The sequence below is a fragment of the Rattus rattus genome, chromosome 1 (genome assembly GCF_011064425.1).
Source record: "Rattus rattus isolate New Zealand chromosome 1, Rrattus_CSIRO_v1, whole genome shotgun sequence".
NCBI lineage: Eukaryota > Metazoa > Chordata > Mammalia > Rodentia > Muridae > Rattus > Rattus rattus.
The window spans coordinates 9464132-9484190 of record NC_046154.1 but is presented as its reverse complement, the minus strand read 5'-3'; the positions used below and the strand labels follow the sequence as shown (position 1 = coordinate 9484190).

The 20059-nt window shown below is 51.2% G+C and overlaps 1 protein-coding gene across 1 annotated transcript in view; it reads right to left on the bottom strand.

The window, feature by feature from the left end:
• Positions 1-20059, bottom strand: part of Camta1 (calmodulin binding transcription activator 1) — an 828009-nt gene that overhangs the window by 228650 nt on the left and 579300 nt on the right. The window contains 1 exon segment of the mRNA XM_032890958.1: positions 11346-11417. Within this exon segment, the coding sequence (XP_032746849.1) occupies positions 11346-11417 (72 nt within the window).

The window sequence follows — 20059 nt, the reverse complement described above, 5'->3', positions numbered from 1 at the left end:
GGGAGTCTCACCCCGGTCCTGACCCAGGATCTTGCAGACCTAGCTGTGGGAGTTAACTGGGAAGAGCCCCAGGAAAAGGCAGGAGTCTGCTGGCCCCCCCCAGCCTTCCTTCTGGGTGGCGCCTTCCCCTCTGAAAGGATGGTAATATCATGGTGAGAGAGAGAAGCCAGTACAGGAATATACAGGATTTTGTGAGTATAGGTAGAGGCAGGACTAAAAGATTAAGGCATGACAAGGACCAGTTTTCTGAGAGACTGGAAGTCCTTCCTCACTTGATGACCTAATGACCCGATAACCTAATGACCCGATGACCTAATGACCTGATGACCTAATGACCAGAGCATGCTCAGGAAACCATGGCAGCTCCCTTCATTCTCGGATCCTGACTAAAACACATGGCGCTTTCTCTCTCTCTCTCTCTCTCTCTCTCTCTCTCTCTCTCTCTCTCCTCCTCCCTCCCTCCTCCCTCCTTCCCCTCCCTTCCTCTCTCTCTCTCTCTCTCTCTCTCTCTCTCTCTCTCTCTCTCTCTCTCCCCCTTCATCTCCATCTTTCTCTTCCTGGCAGTTACCAAGATTTACAGCCTGTCCAGATGTGTTTGTCTAACTCTAGTAAACTGGTCTTTGAGATTCTTTCTGAGTCTGTTTTTAAATTATTTTATTAATAAAGCTAAAACCCTATGAAAGGGAACCCCAGGTTATCCAATAGCAATTCTACCTGTTTTAAAGCATCAGAATATTGGTGGGAAATGGGAAACACCAGGTAGATGCTAACCTCTAGGAGGTAGTCAAGCAGTCTAGGATAAAACACCAGACTTTCTGGAGGGAGGCTGTTTATGTCCCTGATGGCCCTGGGCTGTGACGACAACACACTTGGTAAGTCACACTCAGTTGGCTCACGGAGGAAGCTGACTTCAGACACAAGGAACCAGGTAAACCTTGAGCTTCGGTTGAGGACGAGCCTGCAAATGTCTACTGTGTGGAAGCCCACTTTGCTTGCAATTTCTGATGTACACAAAAAGGACTCCTTGAGCTCCTGCACAGATGTTACACGGTGACCAAGGCAGACAGCCAGTAGTGATGGGGTCTAGATACTTGTGAAATCTTCTTAGCTTTTCAGAGCATTATAAAGCACTGGGGAAGGGGAACAGAGTGTCATGTGACACTTCCACAGGGTTCAAGTACCAGATATCCTGATATCAGATGTTTCAAAATTACAGTTACAAAGTAGCAATGAAAACAATGGTTTAGGTTGGGGAATCACCCTGCCAGGAGGAACTGTGTTAAAGGTTTGCAACCTGGGGAAGCTTGAGGGCCACTGCTCTAGGTAGAGAAAGATCAAAGCACGTGACACAGGCCATCTGCAGTCATGGCAGGGGTGTGGCTGTTTTAAGTGCAGAGAAGATTTAGGGAGCTGATTGGCGTGTGAGAGAGAAGGGAAGGCAATCTCAGTCTTCAGAGGCTATCCTAGTGTGCTGTGGGGGATGGGCCGTTTGCAAGGGACAGCACCCAGTCTGACCATGCAGAGAGCCAGGGCTTGTCTTGGGGCAGCAGAAGAGGGCGTGGTGGGAGGATCTGGGTTGAAGACACATTTCTGAGCAGGGAAAGGAGAGAGGGGAAGAGATGGGTGAAGGGCTGGCTAGAGCCCCTAAGGGCCAAGGGGTTCTTTTTGGAGCTGGAGTCTTGCTGGGTCCTGCAGTAACCACTCTAGGAAGATATATTACCTTCTTGGTCAGCACTCAGGGCTGAATGTAGGAGTCATTAGCCTAAGACTGGCCCGTGAAGATGTGGGACTTCTGAACCCAGGGTGCAATGTGGAAGGGGGGCCAAGGACACCCGAGAGATTCCAATACCAAGGGGTCAAAGAGAGACAGCTTGTACAGAGTGGGCCACCGGTGAGACCAGAGGGACAAGGAGCAGCAGAGAACATTCCAGAAGAGATTGGCCAACCTTGGGGAGTGTGGCGGAGACATGGGAAGGTGAGGATAGCAAGGTAGCTTTGGATTTAGCCAAGCAGATGATCACTGGGAACCAGAAAGCATGGAGTTGGGGTAGAGTGAAGTGCAGGGCCCTTCAGTGAACCCTGTGCTGGGTGAGCCGCTCTCCTGCATCAGCACCATTCTGGCTGTCTTCACCCTGTGACGCCCTGTGTCAGTGTACCCATCGGCATGTCTGGAAAGGAGACCACACAGGCTATTCCCTGGGAAGTCCTGCCCGTTATCCACTGCTCCGGGATACGGTAGACAGAGAAGGTTACTTCAAATCCTGCAGGGTCTAGGCCTAGGAGGAGGGCAGAATTCAGATAGAGGGATGGGTATCAGGGCTGCTGGATAAAACCATGCATATCTGTGTACACATGTATGTGCTTATGATTATCTGTATCCATAATCACATATGTAAATACGTGCATATTTTTTACATCCTGAACATCTGTGAATGTAAGTGCATACCTATGCCCATCTGTGATCACATATATGTACAGTGTATGCCCATGTCTGTATATAGCCATGCCTATGCACAAACATCTATGGCTATCTGTGTATACAGCACAGATATGAACATACATGTGCATACCTGTGGTCATATGTACTTGTGGGTAGATGTGTACACTCACGTACACCTATGCACATCTATGAACACCTGTGATCATATACACATGTGCATGCCTGTGTACGCCTATGAACACGTGTGTATACGTGTATGCCTGCACAGACTTATATAAATGTACACTTGTGCAATATGAATAGCTGTGCACACCTGTGTATGCATGTGTGCATTTCTGCATATGTGTATGTGCCTGTGCACCCCTGAAGAAATGCATCTAGCTAAGACCACTTGCCACAAGTCTGCAGCGTGTAACCTGTCTTGTCCTACATCTGGACATACAGCTAGAGGAGCACGTGGCAGATGCCTCAGATTCTATCACATCCGCGCCTCCTTCTCGGCCCTTTGAGTTTCTTCAGAGGCGACACCGGTAAGAATTTCCTCAAGGCCAGCTTTCCGTCTGGCACTTTGAGAAGCGTGGCCACACAGTTCCCCCTTCGCTCAAAAGAAGATTAGGATATTACGGACAGAGTGTCAGCTCGAGATTACACGCGCAGGATAATTAGACAAAAGCCTGCATTATAAGCCACCTACCCGGGAAATTAAGCCGCTTTGCCTTTCTCCTCGCCTTTGAAGGGTATTCTGTGAGGGGGGTGGGGCGTGAGTTGTTGAGCGTGATAGATAAAGATAGTAACCAAACTGTAGAGCCTGTTCTGCCTTTCCACGGAAAGCAATTGCTTAGCCAAGCTGACAGCTCACGCCGTGGAGCCACAAACCCCTCTGCAGACCCCCAGATTAAGAGACTGACGCGTTGCGGGTAATAAGACTAATTAATAATTCCCATCTCCAAGGGACCGCAGCCCTGGTAGCTTCACTCTGTCTCTGCCTTCCAGCTTGCTCCGGGCAGCCTAGGCCTTGCTGAAGGACTGAGGAGAGCCAGCACGCCAGGATAAGGGACACAGAGCAAACGAGGCTCGGGAATGTGGGGGACAGGAGACCAGTTGACGGATGGGATATAGAGACTCTAGCTCATGTGACTACAGGAGAAATCCTTACCCAAGGCTGTGGGACAAGCCTGACTCTGAAGCCTATGATTGCATGGTGACATCTAAAAGATTTTACAATTTGCTTGTGGACAGACAGTCTCTTAGGGGCCATACCTGACAACACTTACCCACCCAATCTACCTGGGTAAAAGCCCTGGTAGTGATCAGAGGTCAGCACACCAAGCAGGACACCAGGATCTTTGCAGGTCTGATGTCTATCCTCAGAGTGAGAATGTAATGCCTGCACACACACACACACACACACACACACACACACACACACACACACACACACAGACACACATATGTACTCACATAGACACACACATATACTCACATACACACTCACACACAGATACACATATACACTCACACATATACTCACACACATAGACACACACTCAAACACATAGACAGACATGCACACAGTCACACACACACACACACACAGATACACATAGTCAATTCACACACATAGACACACATAGACACACAGACACACACAGACACACACATATATACTCACACATAGACACACACACATACTCACACACATAGACACACACACACACACAGACACACACTCAAACACATAGACATACACACAGTCACACACACATACACACACACACAGATACACATAGTCAATTCACACACAGATAGGCACACATAGACACACAGACACACACAGACACACACAGAAACACATAGAAACACACACACACATAGAAACACACACAAACCCACACACAAGCACACATACAGACACATAGACACACAGATACACACAGGCACACACAGACACACAATCACACACAGACACATACAAACATATAGACACATGCACACGCACACACACACACACACGCGCACGCATGCACACACACACTCCACATTTAGAACACCTCGCCAGAGAGTCCCAGGCAAGCAGAGTAGCAAGTGAACTCAAACTTGGCCAGTCCTGAGACGGGATCTCAGGAGGATTTCCTATCTGCAGTACCCGTCCTGTACACTAGGTGGTAGCAGAGCGTCCCGTGGCTTCAGAGGGCTCCAGCAACCTTGGCATACAGAAATCTGCCAGGAGAAGATGAAGCTGGCCAGTCTCACCCGAGACCACCCATGAAAAGGACATTCCCCATCTCTCCTGTCCTCCGAGGAAGGGATCTGGATGAGGGAAACTGAAAACTGCCCGGTCACATTCCTCAGAGAGGAGAAGAACTGGCTTTGGGAGCCTGCCATATTTTCTGGAAGCATTGGGTGGGTACAGCCGCGGCCTTGGCATCATAAATCGCAATCAAGAAAAGACACCTAAGGAGGAAATACTACCCGCTCTGCCGCGCAGCCTTGGCCAGGGTCCTGAAATCTTAATGGAATTGAGCAATTTTTTTTGCATAGCACCGTAAATTCTTGGTGTCTACCTAATCTCCTGATCACGTTATTCAAGGGACATTAAATGGAGAAAGAGGGAAAAGCTGCTTGTTAGAATAAAGTCAGGAATCTCGGGAATGGTCTCTGCCAGCACCCTTGGTCCTGCCCCTTCCCCTCTGACATGTACAACCCGTCTAGTCTGGTTTCCCAGGTGAGAGACACCTAGATGGTTTATCTGCCTGGCTTCAGTTTGAGTCAGTCACCCCAGACTGGAATCTTCCAGACTGCATGGGACCTAGCTCCCTTTGCAACAGTCCTTCCTGTAGCATCATGGTCCTCACCTCTGGCCCCTCCCCCATGCCCTGTGACACCAGTGCCAGCCTTCTCCTGCAGTGCACCCGCTGGCCCACGGACTCTTGTCCTTCCCACAGTCCTCCTCCCTAAGCAGGGTCCTCTCATCTGGAGGATCCTTGCAGTGAGCTGATATCTGGTTTGGGACTAGAACGCCTCCAGCACGCCAAGTGGAGACCTGCTTGCTGATGGCCGGGTTACGCATGTGCTGGCAGAAATCCCAAACTCCCTCCTACATGGTGGTCATAGAGACGATGTATCAGCTTCATGAGAACCACAAAGTGCTCAGAAGCTTAAGGGCTGTGGAAAATGAAGTTATTATCACAGATGATGATGATGGTGATGGTGATGATGATGGTGGTGGTGATGGTGGTGATGATGGTGGTGGTGGTGATGATGATGGTGGTGATGATGGTGATGGTGGTGGTGATGATGATGGTGTAATGATGATGGTGGTGATGGTGGTGATGATGGTGGTGGTGGTGATGATGATGGTGGTGATGATGGTGATGGTGATGATGATGGTGGTGGTGATGGTGGTGGTGATGATGATGGTGGTGGTGATGATGATGACGATGATGATGGCTACTGTTAACATGGAAGAAAGCTTCACAGAAGTGTCATTGTCTGTTTGTGGACATGGGATATAGCTGCTGCCCAGGCTGGCCTCGAACACTGCCTGCTCCTCATCGCCCATCTTCTATCATCTTCCAGAGTGCTGGGACTACAGGCCCCAGTTCCTCACAGTGCTTTGCTCTGACACCCTTCTTGCCTGCTGTGCTATGAGTGTGAACCAGAGATAGTGAACCCCGGGGCCTCTCAAATCTCCTGGCTTGAGCTGACATACCAAGCTGGTTCTTCCTTAGGCCTCTTCCCAGATGGGCCTGGGCCAGGTGTGTGGATCTGAGAACTTTAGCAGCCATAGTACCCGCTGCTGGACTCCTACAGAAAACATCCTTAACCCCACTGACCACCGGGCACAGGCCAATACATGCCTCACGTCAAAAGGGCATCGAGGCTGTTCTTCCCACCCTGCTTCCTCCATTTTCCAACTCTGGACTCACCTCCTCTTCCAGGAAGCCTTCCCTGATTGCCTGGGACACTGCTATGCTAACCCAGAATGCATTGTATGGACCAGGCCCCGTGACTTGAATCGGCCATGTCTCTGGAGGCCATGTGCTAAATTTATGGTCCCCAGTCTGTGGCACTATGATAAAGTGGCAGAAACTTACGGTGAAGAAGTCCACAGAGGTCACGGAGCATATATATATGATATCTGTATATCATGTATGTATCATATATATCAACATCAACATATACGTGCCATGATGTCATGTGCACACATCACATGACACACTTGAAGGAAAAGGACCTAGCAACGAGTGAATAGGGAGGTGAAACCTCTGAAAACATGAGCCAATCGGGATGGGAAACCTCTGAAACCATGAGCCTAATTAAACATTTCTTCCTTATAAAATGGTTACCCTGGACATTTTGTCATAGCGACACCCCATCACTCCCCTGTACTCGCCATTTCTAGAGTTAGCAGAGCTTAGTGGGTGGGAAGGAAGGTGGAGAGGCTGACCATAGGAGGCCTTGACATTTTGCTTCATTCTGCCCCCCTGGTGGCTGGGTGATGGAAATGCCTCTCCCTAGTGACAAGAACACTTAGTGAAGGTTGGCTCCCTAGCCAGGAAGCAGTGGCCAGTGGCAGTCAGCCTTGTGGTAGCTAGACTACATAGTACTGGAATCCAGCTCCGTGGACTCAGAATACAGCGCTCTTCCCAGGGCCGGGTCCTAGACCATGGATTTAAAATGCCAGGTCTTCTTTAGTGAACGGGGAGCCCTGCACCCTGTGCTATGTTCTTCCTGGATCCCCAGGGTCTGTCTTCTCACAGATCTTTGTGTATCTCAGGGCTGTGCTGAGCCAGGAAGGATTCCCCATGGCCTCTGCCCCACGGCTGGAATGAGCAGTCAAGCAGCCATGTGTAGGCACACCCCCTGCCTTATGTGCAGAAAACATTCATTAAGCATTTTAGAGAACAATGGTAAAGAGAAAAACACTCATTAGAAGCAGAAGCGGTTTGCAGAGAAGCCAGCAGTCTGCTGGGAACTGCGGCCAGAAATGAAACTCATTCTCAGGGAGAGCTGCGCTCAAAGGGATGCACCATGGAGGCCTGAGGTTTGGGGCCCCCCGGGTGGGGAGACACTTCCGATTTGACTCTGCTTCATCCCTTGGCATTGTCTCTGGACCTAGCGAGGCTCCAACCTGGAAGCCACAGTCAGGCCACGTCAGGCAGTGGGAGCAGAGGCTGGAAGATCGCTGCTGTGCCCTACTCCTGGCTGGTGTGTGACTCTAGACCTGGCCCTGTTCTTTGTGGACCTCTGAAGCTGAAGGCTGTGACACAGACGCTGAGGGTGTGAGCAAAGGCAGTGTGGGTGGGACCTGCAAGGGTGGCCTTCTCCACAGGGTCTTCCCAGTTGGAGAAAGAGAAGGAGAAGTACGAGCCCCCTCTGGATCCATAGGGGCTTGTAGCTTTGGATGCTGTCTTGGGCACAAGTGGCCCCACCCTGATGCACCTCTGAGATGCCCAGTACCTCGAGCAGCAGGACACCCATCAGTCATGGTAACGACCCTATGGGCCTGTGAGCTAGCTAGGTTTCAGTGCCCTACATTGTAGGCTTGCTCACTGGTGCTTTGGATTGAATTATAGTAAACACTTCACTAGCAAGGACTCGGGGGGAGGGGGGTTATGATACACACGAATGGACAGAAAGTGGCAGCTCGAACCTATCTCCCTCAGCGCCAAGCACAAATCCTTGACCACAGCAGGGTCCCCTCCCCAACGAAAGCCAGGTGGCTCAAAAAATTCTAACTCCATATGACTCCGTTTCACCTTTCGGGTCTTGGCGTTGACCTCAGGCTCCTGGCCACCGGCCTTCAGGCTTGCTCTGTGTTGCCCCTCGAGGGCATCTGTTCAGTTAAACTGTCACCTTTGGGACGTGTTGGCTCTTGCCCTACCTGGGTCAAGGCTCTGTGCTTGGCACTGAGGGAGAGAGAAGTGGCAAGTTCCTCTGTTGGGGATCTACCGCTGTGGGTAATGAGACCTCAGTGAATTTCTTCATAGGCAGAGCAGACGTCCCTGCAGTGGGGGCTCTCAGGTGGCCTCCACTGGAAGATACCAGAGGATGGAGTTGAGCCACGGCTTGTGGGAAAGAGCTGGTTACTGAGCTGAAGCGGCGGCAGCCAGAGGTGGGGGTATCCCTTCAGGAAGTTCCTTTATCCTGCTGTGCCCTCCCCTGAATGCACCCTTCCTGAAAGTCCCACCCTCTCTAGAAGGCTGTCTTGTTCCAGCTACTTTGCTTGGCAGATGGTGGGCTGGTTGCTCCTGGCCTCTTGCTTAGCCCCTCCTCAGGGCCTGAATGCCACTATGTGCAGTGGCTTCCTTTCTCAGCTCCCATGGGGTCCAGCCATGACACATTTATGCCCACCAACCCTTTTCTGAGGTACTTGGTGTTTGAGCACCCAGAGGTGAGGGGTGGGAAGGAAGATCTCCCCAGGCATGGGAGGGCAAATTAAGATGCACCAGAACAGCCAAGGTAGTTCTGCCTCACTGGCCTTTGGTGGGGGGAGAGGGAGCCAGCTTCCTGTCAGCTGGATTGTGACAAGTGAGACACAGGTACACGAACCATCACAGGCATGGCTTTAGCAGCCAGAGGCCAGGACACAGGGGTAGAGAGGGAGAGTGTGTGGAGGACAGGGCTTTCCCTCTTGCTTTAGGGGCATCTGGAAGGCATTGGAGTGCAGCTGCGGGGAAGAGAGCTCAGCGCCCATGCTGCCCAGAGGTGCCTGCTTCCGGCAGAGGAAGTTTAATGGTGTTAAAAGGCCACAAGAGAGTGATGGGATGAGAGCAGGCAGTGGAGGCAGGGGTAGGGCAGGCGTGATTGAGGAGGGCACCCTGGAGGAGAGGAGTTCGCACTGCCAGCAGGAAGCTGGCAAGTAGGGATCGGAGCCGTTAGGAGTCCTAGCCCAGTGTGGCACAGAGGACAGGCAAACGTGCACTCTAACGAGGGGCATAGACACCGAAAGGAAACGAGCCACAGCCAGGGACAGGAGGCTGGAATGAATGAAGTCCTTGGAACCCAGCCTCCGAGCCAGGGAACTGGGATCATGTTGCAGTCAGGTCAGAGCACTGTCCTCGGAGCTGACACTCAGCTAGTGAGAAAGACACCCCCGTGATGGCTTTGTATCTTCAGGGAAATGCCTATTAAAGAAAGTAGCACTCCAATTCCATGTAAAACACCCCCCCAACATGACACGGTTCTGAGAAATTAGGAAAACAGACACTCCTGCACCGGCCTCTGAAGGATGTGGAGATAGGACAACTGGAAGGGGAGCCTGGTGCAAGGGAAGGGTCAGCTTTGTAGATGAGCGGTATTCTGAGCGGTTGCTCGCTAAGGAATGTGCGGGCCACACACAATTATTCACGGGGACTGAGGGAGAACAGAAGGACTGGTAGCTACAGCTGAGAGACCAGGCTGGCAGGGCTCTGACAAAGCTGAGCCGTGGCCTCCCTGTGCAGGCAGCCCCAAGCCCCGTGGGTCCTTCCCAGACTCTCTTCCCTGGAAGCAGGGGCTTCTCTGTATCTGTTGTTCTTTGAGGCTCTTTTCTGTCAGTTTCTCCCCAACCAGGCCCCTCAGGTCCCCGGGACAACAACCCTCATGCTCCTGTCAATTCGAACAGAATTGAGTGCAGACAGCGGGGCCACAGTAACGAGGCCCTCAAGCAGCAGTTCCTGAACAGAGGTAGTAGGTCAAAGTTATGTGTAAGGGTAATGGAGACAGGCCCACTGGGCTGGGTCCTACAAAGAGAGTTTGTATAGCAGATAGCTTGAAAAGAGAGCCAGGTCCAGCCCCATTGGGTAGATCCTCAGTCCTTCATCCCTCACAGTGGCATGCGATCCTGAGCAGCTTCTAGATAGCCTCTGTTTAGACCCACTGTGCCAGCACCACGGACAGAGGCTGTCTAGCCTCTCACACACTACAGACATAACTATTCATCCATAACCAAAGGCATAGGTAGGTGTTTGTCCATAACCACAGACAGAGGCTATCTGGTCAGCACCACAGATATAGGTAGGTGTTTGTCCATAACCACAGACAGAGGCTGCCCAGTCACACCACAGACATAGCTGTTCATAACTGCAGAGGCTGCCTGGATGCACCACAGGCATAGCTGTTTGTCCATAACCACAGACGGAGGTTGCCCAGTAACACCACAGACATAGCTGTTTCCTTATAACCACAGACAGAGGCTGCCGGCCAGCACCACGGACAGAGGCTGCCTGGCCAGCACCACGGACAGAGGCTGCCTGGCCAGCACCACGGACAGAGGCTGCCTGGCCAGCACCATGGACAGAGGCTGCCTGACTACCACAGACAGCTATTTGTCCATAACCACAAATGGAGACTGCCTGGCCGGTACCATGGACGCAGACCACTCTTTGCAAGCATGACAGATGCTCCCACACCACATTCTTTAAGGCGGGCACAAATCACAGAACTCCTTCCCAAGGAGTTTAAGACCTACTCCTCCCCAGCAGGCACCCCGTCAATCCCACGGTACCGAAAACAGCCCCGGAAGCCTATTTGCCACATGTACCTTCTGAATAACCAAGAAAGCAAATGAATATGTGGACTGTAGCCAACGGGGATTTTATAGTGAGGAATGGGACACCCAGCCTTCTTTTTTAACCTTTTAAAAGGAAACCTTGGCACCTGAAGCATCTACTCTTTGTCCCCCTGGATGAGCAAGGTGCACCCCGGCCACCACCTCTTGCTCTCCTTCCTGGAACCTCACAACCAGACCCGTCACCAAATCGGCCTTGGCAAATAGCACTGAAAACTAGGAAATCGCACCAGGGCTCTCAGCCCAAACTCGCTGTCACGCACAGGAGCCCCACACCACCTCAGCCCCCTCCACGGACCCTTCCCAAGCACCAGCGAGCGACGCGAGAAGAATCCAATCCCAGCCACCTACCTGAAGGAGCCAGTAGCACCTCCGGTGGAAAGTAGGAATGATGGAGGAATGGACATAGCAGCCGTACAAGCACTGGGGAGAGAGAGAGGAAAAACGAGAGTTCAGTTGGAAAGAGGGAAGGGAGGGAGGGAGACGGTGCAACAGAGAGGAGCAAGAGGGGCCACGCCACCGCTGGCAGGCCAGGGGAGACTGAGGCACAGCGTGGACTCCAGGGACAGGGTCTAAGATGGATTGTAGGGCATGCCAGTAGGGGGTGCAGGCACCCTGTGGAGGACTAGAGGCATCGGAGAGCTCGGAACTGCCGCCAGGCAGCATTCAGGGGCTGAGGTCTCCATGCTCATCACTATAGCCTAGGCTGAGATCCTTGGGTATATGGGGAGGACTAAGGGTTACCATGTGGAATGAAGCAAAACACACACACACACGCACACACACACACACACACACACACACATGAACACTCATGTATGCATGCATGCATGCACATGTGCACACACATATACATACACACATGCACACACAAAGAGACATGTGTGCACATGCACACATGCATGCACACATGCACACACAGAGACACACATGTCTATGTGTGCACACGAACATAAACACAGAGACATGTGTGCACATGCACACACATACATGCACACATGCACACATACACAGACATGTGCACACACACACACACACACACACACATATGACATACTGCCCCAGGACAGCTATCCCTTGTTGATGTAAGTCCAGTGCTAATGGGACAAGGTTAGGTAACAGCAGAGTATGTCTACAGAGGTGGAAGGTATCAGCTCGCACATATTCCACTTTTGCTTTTGAGCAAGGGTTGGTTGGTTGGTTGGCTCCTGTGTTTGTTTGCTTGCTTCTTGTATTTACCCAGATAGATTTGGTTGGAGAACGGCGGTGGGGGTGCTCAGATTCAGGGCTGATCCGGGAGGAAGGTCAGTCCTCAGGGGCCTATCACTTGGGCCACCCAGGTGGACTTGACTGGTGGGTGGGCTGCATTGCAGCCCCCGTTTCTGGGTTAGGGGGCAGCCGATCTGCACACGGAGCTTGGTTCTCAAGGGGTGAGCCAGCTGGTGAGGTGAGAAGGGACCCAGGGTGATCTGCCAGTTAGGGTCCTCCGGAATCTGCATGGGAGAGAAGACATCCAGCCACAGCTCACCGACCGATTTGGCAAGGGATGTCTCAGGGTTCCCAGTGATGGTTCCCAGATTTGCCCCAGAGTCTGTGCCAAAGCCTTTGCTTTGGCTTCCAATTCTAAGTTGGACAGATCTCTCCCTTTCCATCCTCAGAGCCCCCTTGGCTTGTCAACATTCAGTCCAGAAGGGGTGGGGTGGAGAGAGAAACATGAACTGGCAGAGCTGCCCAGGACACCAAGGGACTGTTCCCATCCTCCCCACAGCAGAAAGGAATGGCAAGCAGCCTCCCCTTGGCCCTTCTGTCAGATGTTTTTATACCCCACCCCCCACCCCCAGAAAGACCAAGTGCAATTTCGCTTGACTCAGAGTCCATTTGAGCCCTGCCTGTCTGATTAGCAGAGTTGAAAGAGAAATCATTTTGGACTCTGGGATTCAGGCTGCAAGAAAATCAGATTTCCAATATGTTAGAACTTTTACAGATTGCTGTCAGCTGGGATTTAAGCCCTGTACAAACCAAACAAACAAAGCGGAAATTAATTTAAACGATTCCCTCGCAGTTCTTGCCCACGAAATGTATTTATTATTAAGAAGGCAATATTCTTCCCTGACTTTCCTGGTTTGCAAGATGCTATGTTTTGTTTTTGTGATTGGGATTTTTTTCCCCCTTTCATTTCTTGCCAGGTTGATTCTTGTTTGGACGTTTATCCCCCGCTGGAAGTGTTTGGTTTGCAATGAAACGAGCGGTCACCTGTGACTTCCTGTGCCCTCTTCCCTTCATGGCATTCTTGTTTCCCAAGGGCAGTTTCTTTGGCTCATTCCCTGATCCAAGGGGAGGGAGACATTGATGGCTGAGAGAAGTGTCCCCATCCCTTCCAAATAAAAGACTCCTGTCTGTTTTCTCATTGTTTACTCTCCTCCAGACTTGAAACGAACAAGGCCAACTTCTGGCCTCACATTCCTTTCAGGTGCCTTCCTATTCATAGTTCTTAGCCTTCCAGAATCCCACATTTAGGCTGCAAACTTGCCAAGCACCTCATCTCCCCAAGTGTGAACTGGGGTACCCTCTCCAGACACACCAGCCAACAATCCGTCTACCCAGAAGTGCCCCGAGTCACTGCATAATCAAAATGAAATTCGAAAGGAAAATGGATGCATCCCTACCAGGGCTCATGCATTTAAGCTAGAGGAGCCCTCAGGCCTCGCTCAGAACCACAAGACCATTTGTAGATGTTCCTCTAACTACCGCCGTGATCACATGTCTCTTGTCTCATCAGCAGAGAGGTATGAAGTTAGAAATGTGTGTGAGGGGAAGCAGAGTTGTGCCTGCACCCTGACCATGTGGGCATTGTGCAGGAGAAGCCAGGAGCCCCAAAGCATGGGCCTCCGCAGGTCTATGTGTCACCTCCATGACTACCTTGCTATCTATCTTTCTAACCAGGGGCTTTGGGACAGGAACTTTAATAGGGATTCTGGGTCGAGTTGAGCAACCCCTTTCCTATCCAGGACATAGGGTACCTTAAGCCTGGTTTGCTCACTGGTGGGGGAGAGTAAATATCTCATTTTCATTTCTGGTGCTCAGCAAGATGAGGACTTCAACACACACGAGGATGAGACTCGCCTGGTGTGTTAATTCAAAGGGTTTATTTGGCTCTGATTTTTAAGAGAGCCACACTCGTGTTGAGTGATGTATGCCTGTCTTCATGACAGAATGGGCAGGAATGTGTGCATAGTCATGTGCTCCTAGCATCAGAGTCACTCAAGAGGGGCCGGCAGCAACGTGGACGCTGGGTGGAGCAGGAGCCCCGACCTGGCTATCCCACCACTCACCAGCTTGGAGGTTGCTGTCATTCCAGGCTGGAAAATGGCTAACATTCGAATGGTTTCCCTCGGTGTGGTTGTGAGGGAAGAGAGCTAATGTAACAACAGGAGGCTTATGTCAGTCTCTGAGCCCTGCAAATGGGCAAACATGTCTCGGGCTCTCACCAGAGGGGGCGGGGGAAGCCAGAAGAACAAGAAGGGCAAGCTGAGGCAAGAGATGGGTAAGACAGCATCAGCAGCTGGAGAACTCAGGGTTGAGGATGAAGTGGGACAGTGCTTGAGGAGCCACGAAGACGGATGGACGGATGGCATACAGTGTGCCCAGCTGGTTACTATGGTCAGATCACCACAGGTGACGGTAAGCCGGGGCAGTGGCCCCTCATCTAGGAGCAGTGGGAAGCTAAGGAACATGACGGTCACATTTGTATCTTGGGTCCCTGCTTTGGCAGCAGTGTGGCCAGGGCACAGGATCAAAAAGTAGCAAGGGCCCAAGGACAGGTCTGGGAAAGGCAGAGAGTAGGTAGGGCTGGGGCAATGGTGTCAGTAGGGAGGCCCGGACACATTCGCAAGGAATAAGGATAGCGTCCAGGTGCTGGGAGGCAGGTGGATACAGGGTTGTCCCGTTCTCTGGGCCGGCAGCCCCTGGGTGCCTCTCACCTGCACGGTTGACTCTAGCTTTCTCCTTGTCCATGCTGAGGAGCCCTGGGGAAGCTGTGTGGGATGCAGAGGTGTGTGACCAGTGTGGTGGGAACAGTGCTCAGGATGGGAGGTAAGCTGAACACTCCAGATCCTTGATGGGAGGACACAGTGGGCATGCACAAGCTCTGCTGCCCTACTGTGTGCTCCCTTCTTGCTGTCACCACACAAGCCTGGGCCACCTGCTCCTCTTCCTCACCTCTGCCCCCCTCACTTGCTGTGACCTGTGCTCATCTGGCTTTCCAGTCTTTTCGTGGATCTCCAGTCCCAGTGACACTGTCATCACCAAGCTGATTGGGGATTAATTGAGCAGTGTATCAGTCCATCCCTCCACCTGTTCACCTAAAAGCAATCAACTTTGCCTGGAGTGATTTGTGCTGCACAAGCTCCCAGCCTGAGCTGACCAGGCTGCAGGGCGTCCCCAGACTTCCCAGGAGGAACTTTCCAATCAGGGGCTGGGATGTGGTTGGAAGGAGCTCTCTCTCCAGGTCTGTGCTCGTGTCTGTGCATGTGTGTGTGTGTGTGTGTGTGTGTGTGTGTGTGTGTGATTGTGTATGTGTGTGTATGTGTGTGAGTGTATATGTATGAATATGTGAACACGTATGTGTGTGTGTGACTGGGTGTGAGTATGCAATTGTCTATGTGTGTATGTGTGATTGTACATGTGCAAGAGTGTGTATATGTGTGAATGCATGTGTGTGAGTGGGGGTGTACATGTGTGAGTATATGTGTGTGTGTGTGAGGGAGTGAATATGTGAGAGCATGTATATAAATGGGTGTGAGTATGTGTGTGAGTGTGTATTGTGTGTGTGCATGTGTGTGGATGTACATGCATGAGTGTGTATATGTGTGAGTGTGTGTGACTGTGTATGTGGGTGTGGGTGCATATGTGAGAGCATGTGTGTGAATGGGTGTGTAAGTGTGTGTGTGTGACTGTATGTGTGTGGGGTATACCTGTGTGAATGTGTATGTGTGAATGTATATGTATGTGTGAGTGTGTATGTATGTGTGGGGCTGTATATGTGATAGCATGTATGTTAATTGTGTGTGTATGTGTGAGAGAGAGAGCATCTATGTGAATGAGTGTGAATCTGTGTGTGTGTGTGTGTGTGTGTGTACACCCATATGGTTGAGTGAGAGACTGTGCTGTAGCCTCCCTGTGTACTTCTGTGTACACAAACTCAGATTCAGAAAGACAAATACTGCAATTCTCTCTCGTATTAGGATCCTATTGTTGGGTTTTTATATGTGTATATTTATCTCAGTATGAACAGAGTCAGGAAACTGGAAAGGGGCCCAAGAGAGGAGAATAAGGAGACTTTAAGATAGCGGGCTGTGTCACAGGACACATGTGCTACAGAAATGGAAGGGAGAGTCTGGGCAGAAGGGGAAACTGAGGGCTAGGGGCTGGAGATCAGTGAGAGGGGCAGGTGGAGGTAGGGATAACCAAGACTCAGTGTGTATGAAAACACCCCAAGGGAACATGCTGCTTGGTGTGCTAATTACAAAACAAATTTAGGGTGGGTGGACACACACACACACACACACACACACACACACACACACACACGAGAGAGAGAGGGGGGGGGAGGTGAACAGAGACAGGGACAGGGACAGGGACAGGGACAGGGACAGGGAGGGAGAGTGAAAGGGAGATAACTAGATACCTTCAGAACACCACCCTTCCTCAGAAGTAGCCCTGAGGAGAGCCACCACCAGCAGCCTCCCTCTAACACACCCGGGCTTCCTCATAAGCCACACAACTGTTTTTATCTTTTAATAAAAGGAAAGATGGAGGAACAGAGGAGCCAACAACAAAGACCAGCTGCCTTCAAAGTAAACATGTCACCTAGAGCAACAGGTGCGCTCACTGGCCGTGCGGGCTCTGCCAGAGCTCCCGTTGCCTCGTTGCCTCGGTGTGCCAAAGGCAGAGCTTGCTTTATTGGTTAGGAGGGTGGAGTGGGCAAGTCACTGTGGGGAGCCCTTCCCCAACTTTCTCTCTGCCTTTCCATCTGTTTCTGTTTTCTCTCTCTCTCTCTCTCTCTCTCTCTCTCTCTCTCTCTCATCTCACTGTTTCCATTAATCTCTCACACACACACACACACACACACACACACACACACACACACACACACACACACACACACCCCTACAGCTCTTCCCTTCACTTCAGCTTCTATCACACAGGGCCCACGTTTCCTAACCAGGCCATCTAAGGCAAACCCTAGAAGTACAGAGAACTAAAGAAGCAGGCGGGGCCTAGACACTTCTGCTGACCCAAGCTAAGCTCCACTAATGCATCTGCTCTCTGTCAGAGATAACACTGGCTCACGGTGCCCAGCTGGCATCAGGCATTCCGGGTGCAGACCTGCTCTCACAGTGTGTGTGTGTGTGTGTGTGTGTGTGTGTGTGTGTGTGTGTGTGTGTGTGTGTGTCTGAGGCCAGCTGCCTTCTTTTCACCTCTGTCATTGCCGCATCTTCTGCAGGAAACCTTTCTATCCCAGTTACATAGCAGAGGAGTCCATGCTGTCTGTAGGGACAAGAAGAAGCACGGAAATTTTCCCAGAGAGAATGGTGCATGGTGCACAACTTCATTATTTCAGATTTTCCACCCCCCCCACTTCTGCTTCTCACAGGGGCTGGCAAACATCCTGTTCAGGAACAGGTCTGGATGGTAAGCATTTTTAGCTATTTTTAGCTTTGTGAGTCAGTCCACTCGTATTTCTGTTCAGTTCTTTCCCCATGGGGCCAAAGCAGCCTCAGGGGACAGGTCTACGGATGGATATGGCTTGCCCTAGTGAGACACTGAAATGTGAGCTTTATGTGATGTTCGCATGCCATGAGTGCTACTGTTTCTTTCGGTCTTGGAAAACTGATGATGAAATGTAAAACACACAGTTGGCTCTTGGGCCGAGCCAGAACTTGCCAAGCCTCAACCCATCAGAAAGGGAAACAGGAGCATTATATGGTCCTTCAAGATAAGTCCCCGACATACAGCAGACACTCTGTCATCCTTCAGTTCTCGTACCACGACTGTCTGTCGAAGCAAGGCTAGGAAGGGGCTGCCACAGCCCAGGCACACAGAAACCACAGGAGGAACAGTTAACAAATAGATATGAGGAGATGGACATGGGTTTGTGCTGCAAGTGGTTCGCTCCTTTTCTCACCCTGAGTCTGAGAACCTGCAGCCACTCTCCCTTGGAAGAGTACAGCGTCCCTGGATACTTGGCCTCCCTAGAAGGAACACCCCTCAGACTGTTTTCTGAGATCTACCTCTCCAGAGGAGGCAGTAGACAGGGAGCCCTACATCCTCAAAACACCAGTTTGCTATTGACTTTCCTTTCCTGGAAAATGTAACCCCATGAAAGACTGGCCACACGTTAATCTACGGTTTGGTACACAGGGCGCTCTCTCTAGAGAAGTCAGGGCATCAGAAGCAGAGCCTGCAGAACCATTTGAAGACCAGAGTCTGTTCTTGCTAGGCCGCAGGACTCAGCCAACAGAGGTTCCTGGAGCCTCCTGCACCAGTGCTAGAAGGACCTGTCCACACCCTAAAGCATCCAGGTCTCCACAGAGAGACGCTATTCACCATGAAGGCCTCTAGCCATGTGTGGCTATGCAAATCCTTTACACGAATTAAAACAAACAGTCGGATCTTCAGTCACAATACACAGTATTATGGTTAACCTTCAGTGTGAAGGTGGGGGAGGAGGCTTAGATTCACCCTGGAAAACAACCTCTGGGAATATTCGTAAGGGACTTTCTAGATTGGGTTAATTCAGGTGGGAAGACCCACCTTGAATTGTGTGGCAGGCTGAGATCAAAGAATGAATCAAGAGGAGACGGCTAGCAGATCACTAGCATTCAGTGCCTGCTTCCTGTGGTGGCTGCAGCCTCACCAGTTGCTCCGTGATTCCCTCACGGTAGAACGCATTTCCTGGAACTGCAGAGCAACCCTTCCTTCCTTGATAGTTTTTTTTTTTTTTTTTGGTTCCATATTTTGTCCTACCAATAGGAAACGTCACTAATAGGCCAAGACCCTTAGAGCAGAATCCCAAGCACCAAGATATGGAGAGTTTGGGGCCTTAGGAGCGGGGACTTGGGGAACTGAAATGTCTAAAGGCCTGAGTGCATCCTTCTCCCAGGACTCGCAGGACTCAATCATTGAAGGTCCCCAGAACCTTCTGAACCTGCCCCAGCAGAGCTCACCCCTTGAAGCTGTCTCTAAAGCAGGGATAATACATGCTGTGTCCTCAGACCAGGGCATGTGCCAGCAAATCTCATCTGTAATCCTCTCCCAAGGGGAGGGGGCCTCCTCTGTGGACATCCCTGCTGAGATCACAGCAGCCAGGCTGCCTGCTGCGGTCTGAGGTCTGTCTGTAGCTGTTGCAGTAGCCTCCACATACCTCAGTGGCACAGCCAGGAGCTCCGCTTGGCTTTCTTCTTCCCTGGAGTGGGGGTGGGGGCAGGTAACTGTCTCCACGAAGGCACACGGAGTAAACGAATTCTCAGTGTGCCTAGCTTAATTCTCTCACTTGTATCTGATGTATACATGACCAAGACAAATGGGTTTAAAGTGAGCCTCTGGGTAGAGGTGAGGAGGGAGAAGAGACCACAGGAGGGAAGAGAGAATCCCTCTGGAAGATACCAGTTTAATCCTGTTGAAGTAAGTCGGGGAAGCGAGCGCCCATTGAGACTCAGCCATACCGTGACAAGAGGGCATCCCCTGGGCAAGCAGACCTGGGCTCAGATGTACAAGGAAAGGAAAGATGATCTCAGGGAGATTTTACTGTTATCATCTCCAGAGTCACATCCGCTCACATCTCCTAGGTTCTTGAGTGAACCCCAACAAATGGTAAAGACTAAACGAGAGGCCCAAGACCAAGGGCCAAGACCTCAGAGTGGGTGAGATGTGCTCCTTCTGGGTTAAAGGTCAGCAAAGCCACCTGAGAGGAAGGGACATTTGTGTTGAATGGGGCGAAGAGGAGGTGGCCCGAGAGGTGACAGGCAGAAGGCACCAGGCTGGGTAGACAGCAGTGACCTCTG